We start from the raw sequence: 19,990 nt of genomic DNA, 5'->3' as shown, positions 1-19,990 counted from the left end.
ATGCATGTGAAAAAATGCATGTAATAACATTTAAAAACTTGATACACCTCATAAGTTGAGTTATTCACTCATTCATTTTCTTGTCGGCTCAGTCCCTTTATTAATCTGTGGTCTCCACAGCGGAATGAACCGCCAACTCATCCAGCAGGTTTTTACGCAGCGGATGCCCTTCCAGCCACAACCCATCTATGGGAAACATCCACACACACATTCACACAAACACACTCAAACACTACGGACAATTTAGCCTACCCAATTCCCCTGTACCGCATGTCTTTGGACTGTGGGGGAAACCAGAGCACTCGGAGGAAACCCACGCGAAGGCAGGGAGAACATGCAAACTCCACACAGAAACGCCAACTGAGCCGAGGTTCGAACCAGCAACCTTCTTGCTGTGAGGCGACAGCACTACCAACTGCGTCACTGCCTCGCCCTCATAAGTTGAGTGTTTGAATTAATTATATGAGATGATTTTGTAGATATGTTTATTAGTCACATAGAATCATAACAGTCCCTTAATTTCTAGTGACCTACTAGACCCTTGTAAACTAGTTTTTATTTCAAATAATCTTGCAGCCGACTCACTTGCATTTAAAATTACACCAAAATCAACTACTTTTAATTTTACAGAGATAAAAACAACAACAAAACAAAATACCTTTCTAACAAAGACTTGGATATATGGAACCAAACATGCCGGGAAATAATCATTATTTTACAGAAAAAAAAATATTTGTCTTACTTTGTTTCTCTTTTTTGGGGGGGTTAGGTGGTAAAATCTTCCACTGAAACACTGGTGTTATGCTTAATAATACATGTCCTACTCCTCACATTTGTTGCAGACTCATCCATGATCCCAACAGTCGTTAGGTCATCTGAATTCTAATCAGATCCATGCACAGAATCACTGAGCTACAGGCCTCATTGGATCCAGATTTGGCTCTTTGAAAAGCCACTGCATTTCCTTCCGCATGCAATGTTTTATTTATTACTGGTTATTTGATCTGGTCTGAGACCATGTTGGGAATATGTACCTTTCTGAATAATCAATAAATAGCCATTTTATTATTTAGAAGGATCTGGTGTGAAAGGCTGCAAAAAGTAAAAGTCATTACACAAATCCGTCATTGTTGATAAATGAGATCACTTGTAAAGTTAGATGGGTGGCAAAAGAGCCGCGTGCATGTGGACGGTTCTGTGCATTGCTGAATACTATTAGCGGGCAGTAAATATTGCACAGGCCTCTCCATGGGACTATGATTCGGCGAGTGGGTGGCAGAGAGAGGGCAGTAAATTCGGAGATTAATTAACCCGTTGAATTCTGGACATTTCCAGGTCTCCATTGCGGTGACCTGTGGACGTAAATGGGACGAGCCCGTCCTCGGCGGTGAGTGGAGAGTTAGGGCTCTCGTCCGGAAGAATGAGTTATTAAGAGAATTTTTTGAATAGATGGAAAAATTGTAGCCTGGCTATTTAGTGTCATAAAGTGCAGCCAAGCCAGTGCAGGGGCTCCTCGGGACAGGAGGCAATAGCATTCCAATCAAATCTCAGACGGATGAGAGATGGGCCTGTCCACTCTGAATTTTTATATTGTGGAAGGGGCTGGAAAGAAATAATGCCGTCCGTGAGTGAATTAACCTCTCGCTGTGGATGGAAAGGCCTCTGTCATCTATAGGGGAAGCAGAGGAAATGAATGGGTGGAACGGAGGCTGGGCGAGTAGGGGGAGGGGGTAGATAGGATCATAACCCCTTGCCAGAGATGGACCTTCCGTGGCTACAGCTCGGCCACATGTGTTGTGTATAGGAGTGAGTGTATTCACCTTATTCTCAGCTGACGAGTGGGCGCTGCCATTTGAATCTTTTTGTCTCGCGACGCTGCTTGATGTTGCAATTTAATATTTTCTTATTATATTATGCTACTTGGTCTGTGTAGTCATGCAAACATTTGTTTGTTGAGCAAGTAGTTTGGCCATTTTGTGCCATTATTCCTTGTCATTTCTCCCATAGGCGACTGAATCGGAAGTTCTAAGACAATCGCGAAAACAGGCACACTTCCGCATTTTAGAATAAGGTCAATAGTGTGCTGCTTGAGCTTTTTGTTGATATCTAAAGGTCTGATCAAAATGGCTTTGTTTTATTTTTGCATGCCATTCGTTCACATACATGCAAAACTAGGATGTAAATGTGCCAAACGTGCTGATCTCTTGTCATTCTGGACAAACAGGTTACACAATTCAGCCTACCTGCAGGAAACTTTAGCAGAAGACATGTTGTGTAGCTCAATATATATTCAAAATGAAACCAACACAAGAAATAAAACAGGTATGAAATTGTTATTTGTTTCTTTATCTACACAAGTAATCTGTTAGTCTGTTAGTGCCCTCAAACATAATCCTTCAGAAAAGCAGGAGACATTATCTAATGATGGCTTTCTGTCTGTGGGAATTTTCTTGTCTTGCATCTTCATTTGCATGCTTAAATTACAGGCCTATGCGTAAAGATAATACATAATTCATGTGATGAAAAGGAAGGCTGCAAAGCCTACTTATGAGTGTGTAGAGAGATTTTAAGGGACATAAAGTTTAATCTTGACACAGAATCCCTTGTGACATGCTGTTTTTTGTTAAATGTTAGCTTTAGCAGCTAGCAAATGTTCATTCATTTATTTATTCATCTGTTTGTCTATCCAGCCCACACTTCACTGGTAATTTGTGACATTTCTTGACACAGAATCCCTTGTGACATGCTGTTTGTTGTTAAATGTTAGCTTTAGCAGCTAGCAAATGTTCATTCATTTATTTATTCATCTGTTTGTCTATCCAGCCCACACTTCACTGGTATTTTGTGACAGCTTTTACCTCATAGGCTACTTTTAGTGCAGGTGTTGTAAGTAATATTAACCAAAAGTTATGAAGGAATTAAATATTCAACTGAAAAAAAACCCCACATTAGTGAGGCAATTTTGATGTAGGCCTATGTCATCTTGTCACAATCATACCCTAATCCCATGGTCTTCTTCTAAGTTTACACTATCATGATTCTTCTTTGACTGTTGAGTAGATCAGTGGTTTCTAAAATGGGGGTTGGGACCCCCTGGGACAATGACAGAGGGTCACTTGGTGATTTTCAAAAAGTCAAATAAATTTTATTCAACTATTATGTTATTTACAACACAGCAATAGTGTCAGATGTAGCAGATTGATTTTAAAGCACCAGGTTAAACTTTCTGACACCTTTATGGCAATCAAATACATTAAAAATGAATACAGACCACAACTGAACATTAAAAATGATCTCTGAGTGGCGGTCTCCAAAATTAAACCAAGAATAGACTTGTGCTGAAAACATTGTGCCCACCTGTCTCATAAAGGTTAATTAAACAAATAAATAAATAACTATAAAAATTATATGGTTGTTCAGCTGTTGCATATTTTTGTGTTGTCAGTATGCTCGTGTTTATATAGGCCTATTGTTGTGTGTGCAACATTTGTATAGACGAATTACCAATGAAACATTTAGTATGCGCATGCAGCGAGGTTGCAGAAAAAAAACGAGAGCGCTAGCATTTACAGCGAGGGAATGAAATCCGATGCAGTACAGAGTTTGTTGCTGTCTTAGAGATTAGTTTATATTGATTACATATTATTTACATAATGCTTTCAGCTTATTATAACAGCTTGTCACCCAGTGATAAGCACAGTTATTTGGCAAAATTAACGTTAAAGTGAGTGGCGTTCATCTGACAGGTCCATTTGCGATAGCACCTTCCCAATGGATATTGGATAAGACGAAATGGCCAAGCGTCCAGCCCCAAATATACAACTATCTCATTGAAACTCCAAGTGTTTTAACGAGAGAAATTTAAAGTCTTTGGATGCCAACAATTTTGTTCTGCATGGTCATGTGCAAGAAATAATGTTCTATGATTACCAGATTCAAAACTAAGTGCTAAAAACCGAGGTTCTGTCTAGCCAAAGACATGGAAAGGAGACGGAACTGTACAAGGCCTGGGTAATCATCAACAAGCAAAACGACTGCATTCTGACAGCGAACTGCACCTGTAGGGCAGGGTATGTGATCTTAGATCTTTACAGTTTATTCTAAGCAGTCAGTGTCTGCATTTTAATGAACTATATTTAACTGTTTTTGCTCAAATCATCGCTGCAATCAAAAACGAATATGCCTGATTTATACTTCTGCGTCAGGTGACCGGCGTAACCCACGGCGTATGCAACGCGCGTGGCTGTGCATTTATACTTCTGCGCGCTGTCTCTGTTGGTCTGCATTAACACTTCCGAAACGCTAGTTGGCAGTGAGGTGTAAATGTTCCTCTGTGTCGAGTTTCTTCTCTGCTTTTTTGCTTTTCCTGAACACTTCCGGGATGTACAAGTGGCTCAAACTCGCTCATTTTGAGGCAGGAACCGGCGGACGTGCAACAACTTTAACTATGAGATAAACACAAAACAAAACTTTCCATCCGGAGCTCCTTCACGGGACTCCACACTTGTAAACAATCGCTTGCGCCATTCGCGCGGCTTTCGTTCCCGCTCAGACTCGTCAGCGCTACCAAGCCGACCAATCACAGAGCTTGCGCTACGCGTCGTTGCGACGTGTAGTTACAATTTTTGAGAGGTGCACGTCAGCGACGCCGACGGCCACGGCGAAGGGCTATGCGTCAGCGTTGTAGCATACGCCGGCGTTTGACGCAGAAGTATAAATCAGCCTTAATGTGTATGATCAAGCATATCGTGCACTTACCTCAAATAAAATGAGAACTGCAGAGTCGAGCATTTTTAATTAGGTCCTCACTCCATTCAGCTCTTATGAAGGCTTTTAGCCAAAGGCGTCTGCAGTTGGCATTAAATTCAGTGTGGTGTACGGTAAAATTTAGGTTTTCTATTTTGGACATTCGATTTTGCCATTCTACCGCACAAGACATGTTTGCTATTGCAACCGATCTTTTTTTGCAGCCAGTATGTGCGGTTAAACCGTGTGACGTCATATTTGGTTATTCCCCTATACTTATAACCACCTTCGAGAAATTTGGGAATCGCAGGCTGAAAAGGAATTCTTTTTAATGCGCTCACCTAACCCCACCCCTAACCCTACCCGTCAGTGTCGTCACTCACTTCATTGAGTGCATTGTGTCTGACCTTGCATTGCTGAGTGATGCAGTCTCAGCTTGCATCAAGGCTGCCTCCAGATACTATTAGAAAAGTTTGCCAACCCCTGGAGTAGATGGAGCTCAAAGTAGTACTCAAGCAATCTTTTTAAACTATTTACAATCGTAGAGGGACATCCTAAGATTTACTATTACTGTATAGCCTTTATGTGCATTGCACAACAGCTTGTTAGGTGCACATAAAGTAGGAAACATGGGCTATCTATGCATGTAAGCATATGTATTAATTATGACCTGTACATAAGCATGACCCAGACAACACCAAAACGTGTTCATAACGACCCAGAAAACAAAAAAAAATAATAATAATAATAATTGTGCTTTGACAAACAAAAAGCCTCTTTTCTGATCGATACATAGGCTTAACAATAAATTCCATACATTAAGAATAATGAAGCAATTCCAAATAGCTTACAGATTTAATGCAATGCTCTTTTAAATTATAATTAATTCATAAGGCTTTATTATTCCCCGCTTATTATTCAAGCTTAATGTAGAGCTGGTTCAGACCCTTCAGAGTTGACACGTGTGTGTTTAATGACGTGTACCATGAGGTCAGAGTTTACCGGAAGCCTTTGGCTGCTGCCGGGAGACATAACAACGCCAAGAAAATCCCCTACAATAGTCGTATAGTGTGCACTTTTACATATGTCTGCATGGACGAAAGGTTTTATTGTGCTCCGCTCGACTGAACGAATGAAAAAATGTCTGCTCCGTGTTGAGACGAGCGCTTAGAACTGACTTTAAACCCGGAAGTAGAGTAGCAGCAGTGAGTGCAGCAGGTGTTAGCCTAGCCGCTAACACCCTTTATAACTTTTAAACCCCGTAAAAGACACTGCTTGTGTGTTAGATCGTTATTTTCACACTCATTCTGTCCGAGAACGTCGCAGAAATAGCCTACCATGCATGTCAGTGCTGAAACGCGCTTATCGGAGTATAAACTGGGTGAGATGTGAGAACATTGTGATGCACAGATCCAGTTGTCAGATACTGTCCACTCTCATCTCATCAATGGGATTCTGATTAGATCGATCAATCATTCTGATCTACTCTGGGTCATTCGGGTAAGATTCCGTCATCTTACCCTTTTCGTTTTTCCCTAAAATCCAGTAAGGGAATGCATAATTACCCATTTTTTGAATACACAACTATTTACAATTGAGGTAAAAATGGTTTTATAAACGTACATTCCTTCAGTGACATGCTCCCTATATTGTTTACCATTGTACTTTGAATATTCGGTCTGAAATAACATGCAAGTATGACTTCACAGCATCATTATCACTATTTATTATCATATTTTTGTACTCTGATAGTTATTGGCTGCTAATATGATTTCACTATTTAGTATTCGTAAAGAATACTTTTCTGAAATTATAATATTAAGGAGAAAGTCTGAATGTGCGAATATGAAACCAACTTTACCTCAGTCTGTTTACATTTGTCATGAAATAACAATATCAGTACATACATCCTGTATATGTATACATAATGTCTTGTTGTACTGTAAATAACGATTACTGTTCATTTAAGTCAGTGCCATGGTCTATATTCAATGTTGTGGTATAATTATTGTTACATTACCAGTACTTTATAACGTACATTTTTTGGGGTTTGTATTTATGAATTGTGTGTTTTGTGACAAAAAATATTTACCACAAAAACATAGTAAAAGGTTTTTTCTCACTGTATGACACTGAATAAGCATGTTAGGTATATATTTCAGCATTAGCATAGCTAATAACTAGGGCCAGACAGAATCTGCAAACTTTTTTTTTTTTTTTTTTTTTTTGCTATTTTTGCAGAGAATTTTGTAAAAAAAAATCTGTGGATTTATTCTGATTGATTTTTGGAGAGTCATAACTAAAAGCGTAATATATAACATAAGAAATAACAGCTTTTAAACTTGTATTTAATGCTTACAATGCAGATCCAATTAGATCTAATTTATTTGGTAAACAAAGCAAGACTCTCATATAATATCTCTAGTAAAAGACAGAAAATATTACTTTATAATCTGTGTTGTAAATAAATCCTCGAACATTTTCTTTTTAGTCAATAATATTACTGAAATTAATTTAAAAACTGAATAAATATAAATGTACACACATTTACTCGTAAATAAACAGAATCAATGATGGGCTATAAATCTGCGGAATTCTTTGCGTTCAGATTCTGTGTGGGCCGACTAATAACTAACGAGTTTGTTAATAAAATGTTGTTACTGCACTGAATTGTGGTAACGGGACATGTTGTTGTCCCTGTTGTTGATAATTTTAAATAACTATATATTTAAATATATTTTATTTTAGAAACCATGCAATGAGGTAAAGAAGAAATGCGCTGCAAACTGTTCATTTGTTAAGTTCATTTGAATACTTCCTACGGGGTTCATATCAGGACTCAACAATAAGGACTGACTGATGTCCCAGGGCCAGCGTGCGAGGCGCTCGGGACACTAGACAGGATTGGTACTGGCACGATTGCGGATGAACACATTGCGACATCGATGATGAAATGATATATTGTGCAGCCCTAACTGGAACATAGATAGTTGTTTTTATTTATTTTCTGTCCTTGGCCAAAAACTTGCTCTCACATTGTTAGTATTGTGTAAGCATTATTAAAATCAATTTTACATAGATATAAAAACAAGTTTAAACAAAATAGTTGCGTTGTTCATGATATTCTGTAATAAATTTGAACATCATAGTTTTTCTTATTATTAACATGTATATGTAGACATTACATGAAACATTACATCATAAAAATGTACTTGAAAGTTCTGGAAAAGTCTACTATTTTACTAGTAAAAATGTGTATGAACCCTGTTTCTATTTTGAAGCTTCCTCCATTTTAAGGTGGAGTACAGATATGTGTATATAATATTGATCTTGTTGGATGAATTTTGCTTTTATTTTCAGGAGCCTGCAGACATGAGTGGCAAATTTGGCCTTGTGAATTACAGCTCGAGGAAGCACATCTCCATAACTGTGCCTTCATCCACAGAGGTGATGTCTCCTCATATCAAATCAGTGGAGGAGCTCAGAGTACTCGGCATTAACTTGAACAGCTTCAACACACCAACACAGTTCTTTATCTGTGTGGCTGGTGTCTTCCTCTTTTACCTCATCTACGGCTACTTGCAGGTAACTTGAAAGACTTGAATGTGAAGTCTAAAGTGATGTTAAACCTATGTTTTCCGTGTTTTTTTTTTGCATTGCAGACTGTTGTGAGTTTTTGTTTCAGGAGCTAATATTCTCAGTGGAGGGCTTTAAGCCATTTGGCTGGTATCTGACTTTGGTGCAGTTTGGATTTTACTCCTTGTTTGGCTTGGTGGAGTTGCAGCTCACTCAAGATAAAAGGAGGAGGTAATTTTTGTGTACATGGTAAAATGCATACTTGTTAGCAATTAATTTAACCTATCATTGAAATGTTTGTTTTCAAATTCAGTCCCTAAAACATAACAGCAGCATACACACTACCTTTATCATACTATGGTATACTCTTTTATACTATGTACTATTAATGTTTAGCATACTATGAAAGCCACACACATCTTAATAAGAATTTGCTTAGTTGTAATATTAATTGTAATGCTGCTGTAAATTATTTTGCATAATTATTTTTTTTATATTATTGAAACTTAGCTTTACTTAGGCGGGCCCCCAGGTATATTAACAACTGCCCAAATATATTTAATGAAACATTTTTTTATTAACAATTTTACACTTTTTTTTTTGTTTATTTCCGCCCAATATAAACAAACATCCACGATCGATTAAGTAGTGGAAAATTGTTTGTCGTTCACCCGTTTCATTCTGTGTGCGCGAGACCTGTCAACACTCGCACAGAAAGTCTCATGTGCTCTGCAGACCCACAGAGATGCGCCTTTTTGGGACTTCAAAAATACGTTCAGCCGGGTTTCTAAATCTCCTTAAATATTCAGGATTCAACTTTTGCTTTTGCTTTCTAAGGCTCATACGAGTTTTTGTATTACCTTTTTAATAAACCTGCTTGCGCTAAACTTCACAGCTGTCGTCAGAGAAACATTAGGTGTTTCATTATTAAATCTAAATGACTCAGAAAAGCTTTACTACATACTCAAAGTTGGTCTAATCTGGCTGCAAAATACATGTACACCATTAGTAATGGTTAATCAGCACATTTGCCTTATTTAAATAATCTACTCATTTTAATACCGTAATTATAATCATTTTTAGAGATATTGTCTGCTTTTATTCCATTTTCTGTCATTTATGTCTCATTTGCTGATTATTTTATTAATTTGATGATGGTATTATATTACATCGGCTTTTTATATACATATCTGAAAGAGAGAGAAGCAGATTTGACCTGTCAGTGGGTGCACATGGCTCCTGAAAAGTATAAAAGTAAAAAAGATAGTGATAAAAATAGATTTCTTTTTTATTTTAACTAGTCTTTTTTTTCTTTAGCCCATTGAAAAGAAAGTGTATAACAGTGTCATAATAAATACAATTATTGCTCAAAGTAAATTGTAACTATTAATGTGATGTGGGTAAATTTTGTGTTTCAGTCTGGCTACCACCGCAAGTATATTTCAAACCTGTGGGAAGCACTGTAATGCATTGTGAAATTTTATCCTGTCTTACTGTTTTTTTTAAGAGACATATTTTTCTTCTTTTTTTTGTCTTCAGGATACCATGCAAAACTTACATGATCATAGCATTTTTAACGGTTGGGACCATGGGCCTATCTAACACTTCTTTAGGATACTTGAACTATCCTACCCAAGTCATCTTTAAGTGCTGCAAACTCATTCCTGTCATGATCGGAGGAGTTTTTATACAAGGTACATCAGATCTTATCCTAGATTTTTATTCTCTCGCTTTAATCACATTGAAGCATCTCATTTATTTATAAAGCATGTATTTGTATACTCTTTTTTTTTTTTTTTCAACAATTAGTGCTTTGGTACTTCAAGGACACAATAATCTAAGAAAAATAAACTGTATCATTAATAATCATACAGAAATTAGTACAAATCAAATCACTTGCAAAAAATAAACAATGCACAAATATTTTAAAAAATGTGACTTATATTCCAGAAAATATTGTGTGAATCTATACCCTTGTCTTAGCAATGTAGGAGATTCCAAGTATGTAAATTAATAATCCAAGTAATCAAAAGGCAAAATAGTTTAATTTAATCATTTTCATGTCTTTCTAAATCCTTTTAACTTCAAATCAGAGATGAAACTTAAGATTTTCATTAACCCTAGAGTTGGGAGGGTGTCCATAAGGAAACCTGTTAGAAACAAAGAATGATGCCTCCATATTGACAAACTAGCAAAATGCGATGTGTTTGTGAAGGTTTGATCGAATATGTTCTAGACAATTGAATTGAAAAATGCTGAAATGCACTGATGCAATTTTTTGATGATTGTTTTGTATGTAGAGTTTTTAAATAATGTTGAATTTTATGTATTAAATTTATATTGCCATTTGCTCCCATCAATAAATAGCCATAACTGCAATTTTCCCGAAAGACCTACAAAGCAGTAGATCACAATTTAGCATCACTGGGCAACCAGTGAAATAATATATGTGACTGTAACAAGTAGTAGTAAGTAGACAACAACAGCAAATAGATCTAAACAGATAGTATATAGACATAAACATTTCTGCAAACAATGGCACCAACAAAGTGGATAGTGTTTGTCCTTTCATTTTGTTGCAACTTGATTTTTATTAAATAACTTCTGTTTTTGGTCTTTGGAGTATTAAAGGCTGATTACGAAGTACAGCTTCATGAAGCTTCGAAACATTTATGAGTCTTTTGTTTCAAATCAGTGGTTTGTTGTGCCTATAAAATTGGCAAGGTCGTGTGATTTCAGTAAACAATGCTTTGTTACGTTATTAATGTTTCAAAAGGGTTCAAAAATCATTTGGTTCTTTCCTTGGGGCGATTTGTGTCATACCATAACATCCCTTCGAAACAGTGAATCGTTTTCCAAAGCAATTGGTTCAATAGTTTTGAAGCTTTGAGCAGCTTTGTTTCTCCCATCTCCCATTGGAGTGGTTTCAGTTTATTATGTCGAAGGTTAAATTATTAAAAATGCTTACTAATTAATAATAAATATTTTTATTGATGATGATAAATGATCAAATCATGTTAGCCTTTTTTTAAAGCTGCAGTTGCTTTGTATTGCGAATCTGATGGGAAAAGTGCTTAAAACTGAACGTGTCAAGCAAATGAAACAGTCAGGTTTAGTAATGCCGAGTTCAGACTGCATGACTTTGGCCCCTATTTTGACTCGCAGATAGGTTTTGAGAAATCGCAGACAAATGGCTGAAATCACAGGCAGATTGGGACTCATTCACGCGAGTAGCAATCACACAATTTGAACTATCAAAGACACGATATGAGAGAATCGCCAATGAGTCGCTGATCCCTGTGAGATATTCAAATCCTGCCATGTGAAATGAGGCCCCGTTTACACTAGTGCGTTTTAGTTTAAAAACGCATAAGTTTTGCTACGGTTACGCCATCCGTCCACACTACGCCGGAGTTCTCGAGTGCCGAAAACTGAGCTTTTTGAAAACGCTGGAGAGGCCGTTTTCATTCTAAAACGCTGCTGCTCCGTCTCAGTGTGGATGGGGAAAGACGGAGACATCTGAAAACGGAGGTGGGGCTGCAAATGTTCGCCTATCTGATTGGGGCTTTTCCTCAATATTAAGTAGCCCACACACAGTTCAGTCTCGCATCCTCTTCTTGTAAGTTAAGACTTCGCAAGTTTGATCAAGGCTGCAGTCTCCCCCTTCTCAGTTTGATATGGAAAACATACCGAGGACACGGGTAAATCTTCAAAGGGAACCGTGTACTTTATAACTTCATTCACATCACCCAGGCTACGTTGTTTCACTTTCTCAACAATAAAATGTAAACATGATTTAAGGAACTGCCTATTTTCTTTTTAATATTAGCAACTTAACAGACAGCAGAAATGTTGAGGCGTCCTGCTGCATATATGAGCGTCATCTTCACTGTGTGGATATTTATAACAAAACTGAGCCTATAACAACTGCCTCCTGTCAATTTCAGTGAAAATACGAAACGCACCCTCTCTTCTGCTGAATATCAGTTTTAATAATCGATAATTATAAAAGTATAACATACAATAAGTTTATACATTGTAGGAAATAAAGACGAGCGATCAGTCAATGTAGCCTATCTGGATTAATCATTAACTTATCTTTGTACTTAACCAAAACATGTTACCCGTGAACAAGTAACCTAATAGATTCCAATGACCAAAGTCAGGGAATTGGCCTATGTCGTTAGATAAAGACAACAACATGAATGAAATATCACGTTTAGCAAATATAGTGAGATTAGATCCAGCGGGAGATGCTTGATGAGCAGTCCGACAAGCAGAGCTCTCATCCGGGTAGAAATGCTGGAGCGCTTGCCCGAGAGTGTGTGTGTGGTCACGTGATGTGCGTTTTCAGTGTTTTGGTGTGGACGGAGAGCAGTTCAGAAACGCTGGGTAAAACGCGAGTGTGGACGCGGATCGTTTTCATTCTACAACGCCGTTTTAAAACTAAAACGCACTAGTGTAAACAGGGCCTGAGTTTTGACTGAATATAACATCGGCGATCACCAACAGCCAAGAAGAGAGCAGCATTCACTTGTGTGTGTACCTGCAGGCCAGTGGGAGGTTGGGGTAGAAGTTAAAAGCGCTCATTATTGGTTTATTTGGACCCAAGAAATGGAGGAAAAACTTGTGGAAATTTGACAGGAGCACCTGTGTCTGTTTGACATGTCATACAGAAAGTCAAAAAAGATAGTTGAGGAGAAATTACTAATTCCCTTCAAACCCAGGTGAGCAAATATGTACATTTTCTACCCCATTGAAGGCTTTTTTCTCATTATGCAGTTAATAACAAAAGATATACAGTATTAGTGTTTTTGGCTGTGAGACGTAGTTTGGACAGCCATTCTTCCTATTGTAAAGTCATGCAATGTGAAAGCCCCCATCGCCGATCCAACTTTCAGTGTAAACAAAGCAGCGACAGAACGCTAGCCTAGATAGTCATGCCGTGGGAAAACATCTGTGGCACGACTATTTTGAAAATCATGCAGTCTGAACTCGCCATGATGCTTTCTACACTAGATCTTCTATTCTTCTATGGAAAACATATTGAATTACAACAGTTATTTTATTATGATAATGATGATGATGATCGACAGATCTGAACTACAAAAAATGCCATGAAGACAACAAAAATCTATGATGAAAAACATGATATCCAAAGTCATAGTGTGTTCATACTTGTCAGGTTTGTTCGGATTAAAATAAGCTTTGTTGGTGTATCTAAATGAGTGTAAACATTGCCATCTGTACCTTGTTGCGCACCAGAAAAGCTGACCCAGACTACATGAAATACGCCATTAAAAGTGTTTGATGGGAAATTATCAGTGGAAGTTTACTTCAAAGACACAAAAATATCATAAAACTAACTAAATAGCTTGATATATCACACAACTCATATTTTCCCCTATCTTTATTGACTTTTATTTAACAGGCATAGTCACTTTGATATGTATAGAGAAGAGCTGCATACATTATACTAAGATTTTTTTCTCAGCATTACCTTTTGGTTCCCTGTTTAATTACCATAATTTGTTGGCAAAACGTATTTTAGCAAAGGTGTGTGTGTGTGTGTGTGTGTGCGCGTGTGCGTGTGCGTGTGCGTGTGTGTGTGTGTGTGTGTGTGTGTGTGTGTGTGTGTGTGTGTTCTTCATTGGCCACTGCTGTTGTGGAGTTTTTTGTTTTTTTAATTGTGTTGAAGGTTTTATATTCTGAACAAGAAAGAATTAAACCGGCTGAACCACTCTCCCTTGTCTTTTTATCGGGATATCTTGTTTCTTTTCCCCTTCCTTTTCTCTTCTCTGACATCGTGGACCCTGCATCCCCTGAGGATGATGCGTAAGATCAACGGGACTTTGGTTGTGGATGCGTGCAAGATGCCGACCCATCAAAGCTGGACTGTATCAAAGTGATGCACTGCAACCTGCTGTAGCACCGTCACCCCCACGGCAACTACCTGTTTGAGAACACTCTTTGGACTATCCTGTTTCTTTCTTTCATGGCCTTTGCTTTTTTTTTTCCCATGTCCAAATTCAAACTTGTTCTCTCACATGCTTGATGTGATGAGTGGAAGAGTCCAGCAGGGAAAAAAAATCATTCTCTCTACGACAAATCAGTTTGCAGCTAAACTTGTTCAAAGATCTTTGCAAAGCCAACCTCCAGCTAAAGTGTCAAACTCAAAGGTCCAAGAAGATAGGCCTCTTAGCTTAGCAGAAGATTAGATGTCTGCTTATGCTGCTTTTTGTGATCCTTTTCAGTTGATCTGTGTCAGAAATCCTTGGTTCGATTGAGCTTGTTGATATTGTGTGTTTTTAGGAAAACGCTACAACGTTGCGGATGTCTCTGCTGCTCTGTGCATGAGTCTCGGTCTGATTTGGTTCACACTGGCAGACAGTAAGATTGCACCTAACTTCAATGTAACGGGTACGTTCTACTTTATAGTTCTAACTTAGGCATGGGGCGATAACCATTTTCAAGGTATACCATGGTTTGGAAAAGTCAAGTTTTGAAAAACACCAAAAATGTCTGTAATAACGTTTCTAAGGTATGTGTGAGATTTTTCTTTTTATTTTTAGTTTTTTAGGACAACAGTATCTCTAGCAGAAAAGAAATCAAAACATCCCATTTTAAATTGTAAAGAAGTTGTGTTTTTTTAAACACATAAATTATAGCAAAAGTCAATAGCCCCTTTCACACATACACACCTTTCCGGAAGATTACCGGCAATTTTCCGAAAAGGTGTCTATGTGTGAACAGGCCCTTTTTGAAAATACTGGTAAATTCGTTCTGGCTATTTTCCGGAAAGAGAAGTTGTAACATTACTGGTAATTTGCCGGAATGATGCGCTGTGTGAACGCAAAAGGAAGATTGCCGGAAAGAGCGCGTGCACGTCTAGAACGTGCTAACGTGAGACGTCTGCTTTAGCCAGTCAGACGCATTCACGTCCGCGCGGTTTATGTGAATAAAAGCCTTTGAGTATTTTTTCAGACACATTTAGCAGCTAGAAATTAGGCAGATAACATTTATATGTTCATCTTAATGTCAACCGTGTAATTAATTATCGATAAGATGCTTATGATAAGCCGTTGTTTGTTTACCTGCCCATGAAACAGCCCATGAGCGCCAGCACACATACATTTCATGTACATCTCGACATGCGAAAGTGTTTCTCTATATGTTTTCATCGAAGTTGTTCACAATACTGATCCATCCACAGAGTTTGTGATGTAACTTAGTCCAATGTTTACAAATACAAGCGTAGCCGTTTAGAGCTCATTTCTGGTTAATGATGTCAGAATTTACCTGTATTTTGGAATGGATGTGTAAATGCTCTTTTCCGGAAAAATTCCATAACATCCTCGCCTGTGTGAACAGCGCTTTTTTGAATTAACCGGTAAAGTCGTAAATTTTCCGGATATTTACCGGTATCACTGTGTGAAAGGGGCTAATGATTCATTTAAATTATTTAGCCTGCCATGTTAATTGTTCCAAAATATGTTAAATGTTTCTCAAATTAAAATATATTGTGTTCAAAGGAGGAAAAAGTTCTAGTTTTTTTACCCAGACATTTATAAAGAGCAAATTTTCGAGCAATAATCACAATACCGTGAAACCCTGCTAATTTTGTCCAAGGTTATCATACCGTTAGAATTTTATACCAGCCCATGCCTAATCTAACTGTTATAATTGCAAGGAATGTGATTGAAAACATCATGATTTGTTTGTTGGCTTTAGGGGTTCTTCTTATATCTTTGGCTCTCTGTGCGGACGCTGCTATTGGAAATGTGCAGGAAAAAGCCATGAAACTCCATAATGGAAGCAATTCTGAGATGGTACAAACTATTTTAACTATTATATGTATTTCTAGTGTCTTAAAATAGCATTAACTGTTAAATAATATTTAACTGACATTGTATTAAAAGGTGTCCATATTTTGCAGGTCTTATATTCCTATTCTATTGGTTTTGTGTATATTCTGTTGGGTCTGCTGTCCTTAGGGGGACTTGGACCTGCTGTGTCTTTTTGCGCTCAGGTGGGTTTTAAGACTTTTTTTTTTTTTACATGTCAACATGTAGGTTTATGACCATTTTTTTTTTTTAATATGACTTTTTTCATCCTCACTTTAACTTTTAGATTATGTTTTCAACTAAAAACTGTTCATTTACATGTTATTGCCAATTTGAATACTTATTTTAAAAATAGTTTTTTTTTTTTTTTTTGTTTTTTTATCAATTGCGTTATATCTTTATTTTAATATGAAACATTAGGCTTATGCGATTACTAAATACAACCTGAACTATACAGGACCTTTTTGCCACTTTTTCACTGGTATGACTTTGAGGTTTATTATTAATCTGTTCATCCTGGTTTGTATTAGTAGGGACGAACCGTTACCACTTTTTTATAAAACAGTACAAGTATTTAATTTGTGTACTTGCCGATTCCGATACTTCTTAGATTTGGTTTCAATGAAAGTGTAGTTAATTTGAAAGGAGGTTTTTTTTTTTTTGTCTGCAGCAAGGATGAACACAAAAATCTTTAACAGAAGGCTATTCCAAGTCAAACATATACGCATTTTGTTGATAACCCTATTGATATCGATTACCGATTAAGCATGGACATTTAAAGGATGGTGACGTGTCCATGACTTCACACATTACATAATCAAGAGTGTGTAGTTTCTGTTACCTTATGGAGTCATTCTCTTCACATTGCATATTTAGGACGCATAAAGGTAAATATACCAAACTATTACATTGAAGTTGCCATGGTAATTTGCTAATTTACTAATATTGAAAAAATGAATAAAATAAAAAATACTTTAATCATATAAATGAATTACATGTTTTTTAAATATGTTTTTTATATTATTAATTATACTTTTTTTTTTTACATATTATAATGAACTTCATACAATAAAAACATAAACAAAGACATTTATAACACAATGTTGTTCAATGAGTCGAGCTGAACCTGCCTTTGCCTTGATTTGCCTTGTCGATGTCTTGTGTTTTGTCCTCTATCTTCAGTGACATTTACATTTTAAAAAATCTGATTCATGCACAACATGAAATTGAAACATTTCATTTCAGTTGACTTTTTTGTAACTCAACAATTTAACGAACAAAAAAGGGTTATGTGCATTCTACATCTGATCTCAGATGGGGCGGCGGGCCAAATTAAAGGTTACTATGGGCCAACTTTGGCCCGCGGGCCCTACATTGGGCATCTCTGATGTAAAAGAAGTCTTTTGATGTTGCATAACAACATCAGGAACAGAATAGGACAATTTATTTGTATATAAATTAAAATATATTATATATATATATATATATATATATATATATATATATATATATATATATATATATACACGTTTATATGTATATTCTGCATTATATGCTTAAATTATTGAGAGAAATAACAGATGAACAGAAACTGCATCAGATCATGAAGCAGATCAATGTTGATCTTTCTTTCGAGCTGTTCGTGCAGAAATTAACAAAACAATAGGCCTAATAGAACATATTATAAGATTAAAATGTGTAAAAATTATCAGATGGTTACTTTTTCTTACGGATAAACAGCTCTTGTTATTATTTCAGCATCCTTTTACTTTTGTATTAGACATAAAATGCACATTTGCCGGTAGGAATGACATGCCGGTAGGAATGACACTCGCCCCACTCATCATTTTCTCTTATATGTGACTATTACACAATCATAAGACACTGTGGTACGTTAGTTCGTTGGAACGTTTTGTTTTCTCACTACAATCAATCAGCTCAATTGAGTAGAGACCACCTCATTCAGGCAATCTCAGACCGATTGATTTGGCGTGGATTCGAGCGCAACTGCTGGACTTGCATATGCCAAACAAACCAATCTAACTGCGGAGAAACGAGACCGATTCTGAAACAAACGTCTATGTGTGAAAGCACCCTAAGATTGTAATTGCACGCAATTGACAAACAGTTGCAGCCATTCTGTACACTGGTCTGAGCGTCTCGCACGCTGGCCCTGGGCCATCGGGCAGTCCTTTATTGTCGAGCGCTGACACTGATAGCTCAGATTGTTTAACTTTTTTATTAGTTATTAGTTGTGCATTTTCTGTAAATGCAGATCCCAATCATTATTGAACTCTTTCCAAATCTGTCTCAATGGCTTATATCTTCATTATGTTTTTCTCACTCAGCATCCAATGACAACATATGGTTACGCATTCCTCTTTTCACTGACGGGCTATTTTGGCATTTCATTTGTGCTGGCATTAATCAAGTTGTTTGGAGCACTGGTTGCTGTCACAGGTGAGATAAGCACTCTCATGTCTATGTGTGTTTGAGCTGGTCAATTCATATTTAAATACATAAAGTATATTGTTTTTCAATTTTTTAGTGACTACAGGACGGAAAGCCATGACTATTGTTTTGTCCTTTCTCTTCTTTTCAAAACCTTTCACTTTTCAGTAAGTGGCTCTGAATATCTTTTAAGCACAACATGAACATAATGCATTTTCAAATGAAACAATGTTGAGCAAATAACATAGGGTAAACTTATCAATTGAGTTTGGTCACTTAATATTCCCTATGTTTTTATCCACATATTTTCATGCACATTTTTGTTATGCTGGATGGGAATGCTTAGATTTGCATGCAGTCTTAAAAGGCTCATAAAACATATTTAATGTAAGAAAAAATAGGCAATTCTGTCGTTTAAGTAATAATTCACACTAACTATTGGCTTATTACCTGCCTATTATTAAGATCATAGCTGTTTATTAGTACTTATTATTATGATCTTATTCTACAGTCCTAATCCTACCCATTATCTAAAACCAGTTACTACCTTACTAACTACTAATTAAGTGTTTAATTAGTAGTTTATTAAACGAATAGTCTTTGTTAACGGATTGTTAATAGCATGAATTTTAAGTTGAGTTTTAAGTATATATATATATATATATATATATATATATATATATATATATATATATATATATATATATATATATATATATATTATCTTGGATAAAAAAACAGATAATATCTTGGATAAACAGATTTTAACAATTTTAACAAAAATTGGCCACAACATATTAAGAAATCTACATGCAAACTCTATCAATTGCTGCAAGCCATTTTGAAATGAGTTATTCTTTGAAATTATGGTCACATTTTGCAAAAACATACCATGAGTGAATGCTAGTTAATGTATGTACTAACATAAAAAAACTGTGTATTTATTCATCTTTGTTATTGTTAGTTAATGACAGTAAAGTCGCTCATTGTTGGTTTATGTAAACTCATGGTGCATTAACTAATGTTAATAGGCGTAATTTTGGATTTTAAAAGTGCTGTATGTACGTTTTTGACTCTTCTGAAGCATATAAAAACCATAGCATGTATCTGAAATATCTGCAAACACATTAAGTGAACATATATGTTTATCTGAAAAACAATGCTAAATAACAACAATGCTTTAGCTAACTAGATTTCAGCACCCGGGGTTGCCTTGGTGGAAACCGGCGTATTTCGTTCATTAAGTCAGGATGGCTCTCAAAGTCTGTGTCCACGACATCCGGTGGACATTAGCAGACTCTGAAATGAGACGCCGTTCCACGTGGGGTGGTTATTAATTAGCAAGTAATATATATAGTCTGTAGGTTACATTT

General features: G+C 36.6%; 1 protein-coding gene across 3 annotated transcripts in view; it reads left to right on the top strand.

Moving 5' to 3' along the window:
- Nucleotides 1-2,244: 2,244 nt before the first annotated feature.
- The window catches only part of slc35b3 (solute carrier family 35 member B3), a 19,445-nt gene continuing 1,699 nt past the window's right edge, over nt 2,245-19,990 (top strand). Inside the window, 9 exon segments of one of the 3 annotated variants that reach the window (NM_001039995.1) lie at nt 2,245-2,322; nt 8,107-8,331; nt 8,432-8,553; nt 9,862-10,016; nt 14,635-14,742; nt 16,054-16,151; nt 16,259-16,351; nt 18,515-18,626; nt 18,715-18,784. In NM_001039995.1, coding sequence (NP_001035084.1) covers nt 8,119-8,331; nt 8,432-8,553; nt 9,862-10,016; nt 14,635-14,742; nt 16,054-16,151; nt 16,259-16,351; nt 18,515-18,626; nt 18,715-18,784 — 971 coding nt within the window. In that variant the 5' untranslated portion in view covers nt 2,245-2,322; nt 8,107-8,118. 3 annotated transcript variants of the gene reach the window in all.

Source organism: Danio rerio, chromosome 24 (genome assembly GCF_052040795.2).
Source record: "Danio rerio strain M-AB ecotype USA chromosome 24, GRCz13ab, whole genome shotgun sequence".
Lineage (NCBI taxonomy): Eukaryota > Metazoa > Chordata > Actinopteri > Cypriniformes > Danionidae > Danio > Danio rerio.
The sequence above is the reverse complement of the archived record's forward strand: the minus strand, read 5'-3'. Positions and strand labels throughout refer to the sequence as shown.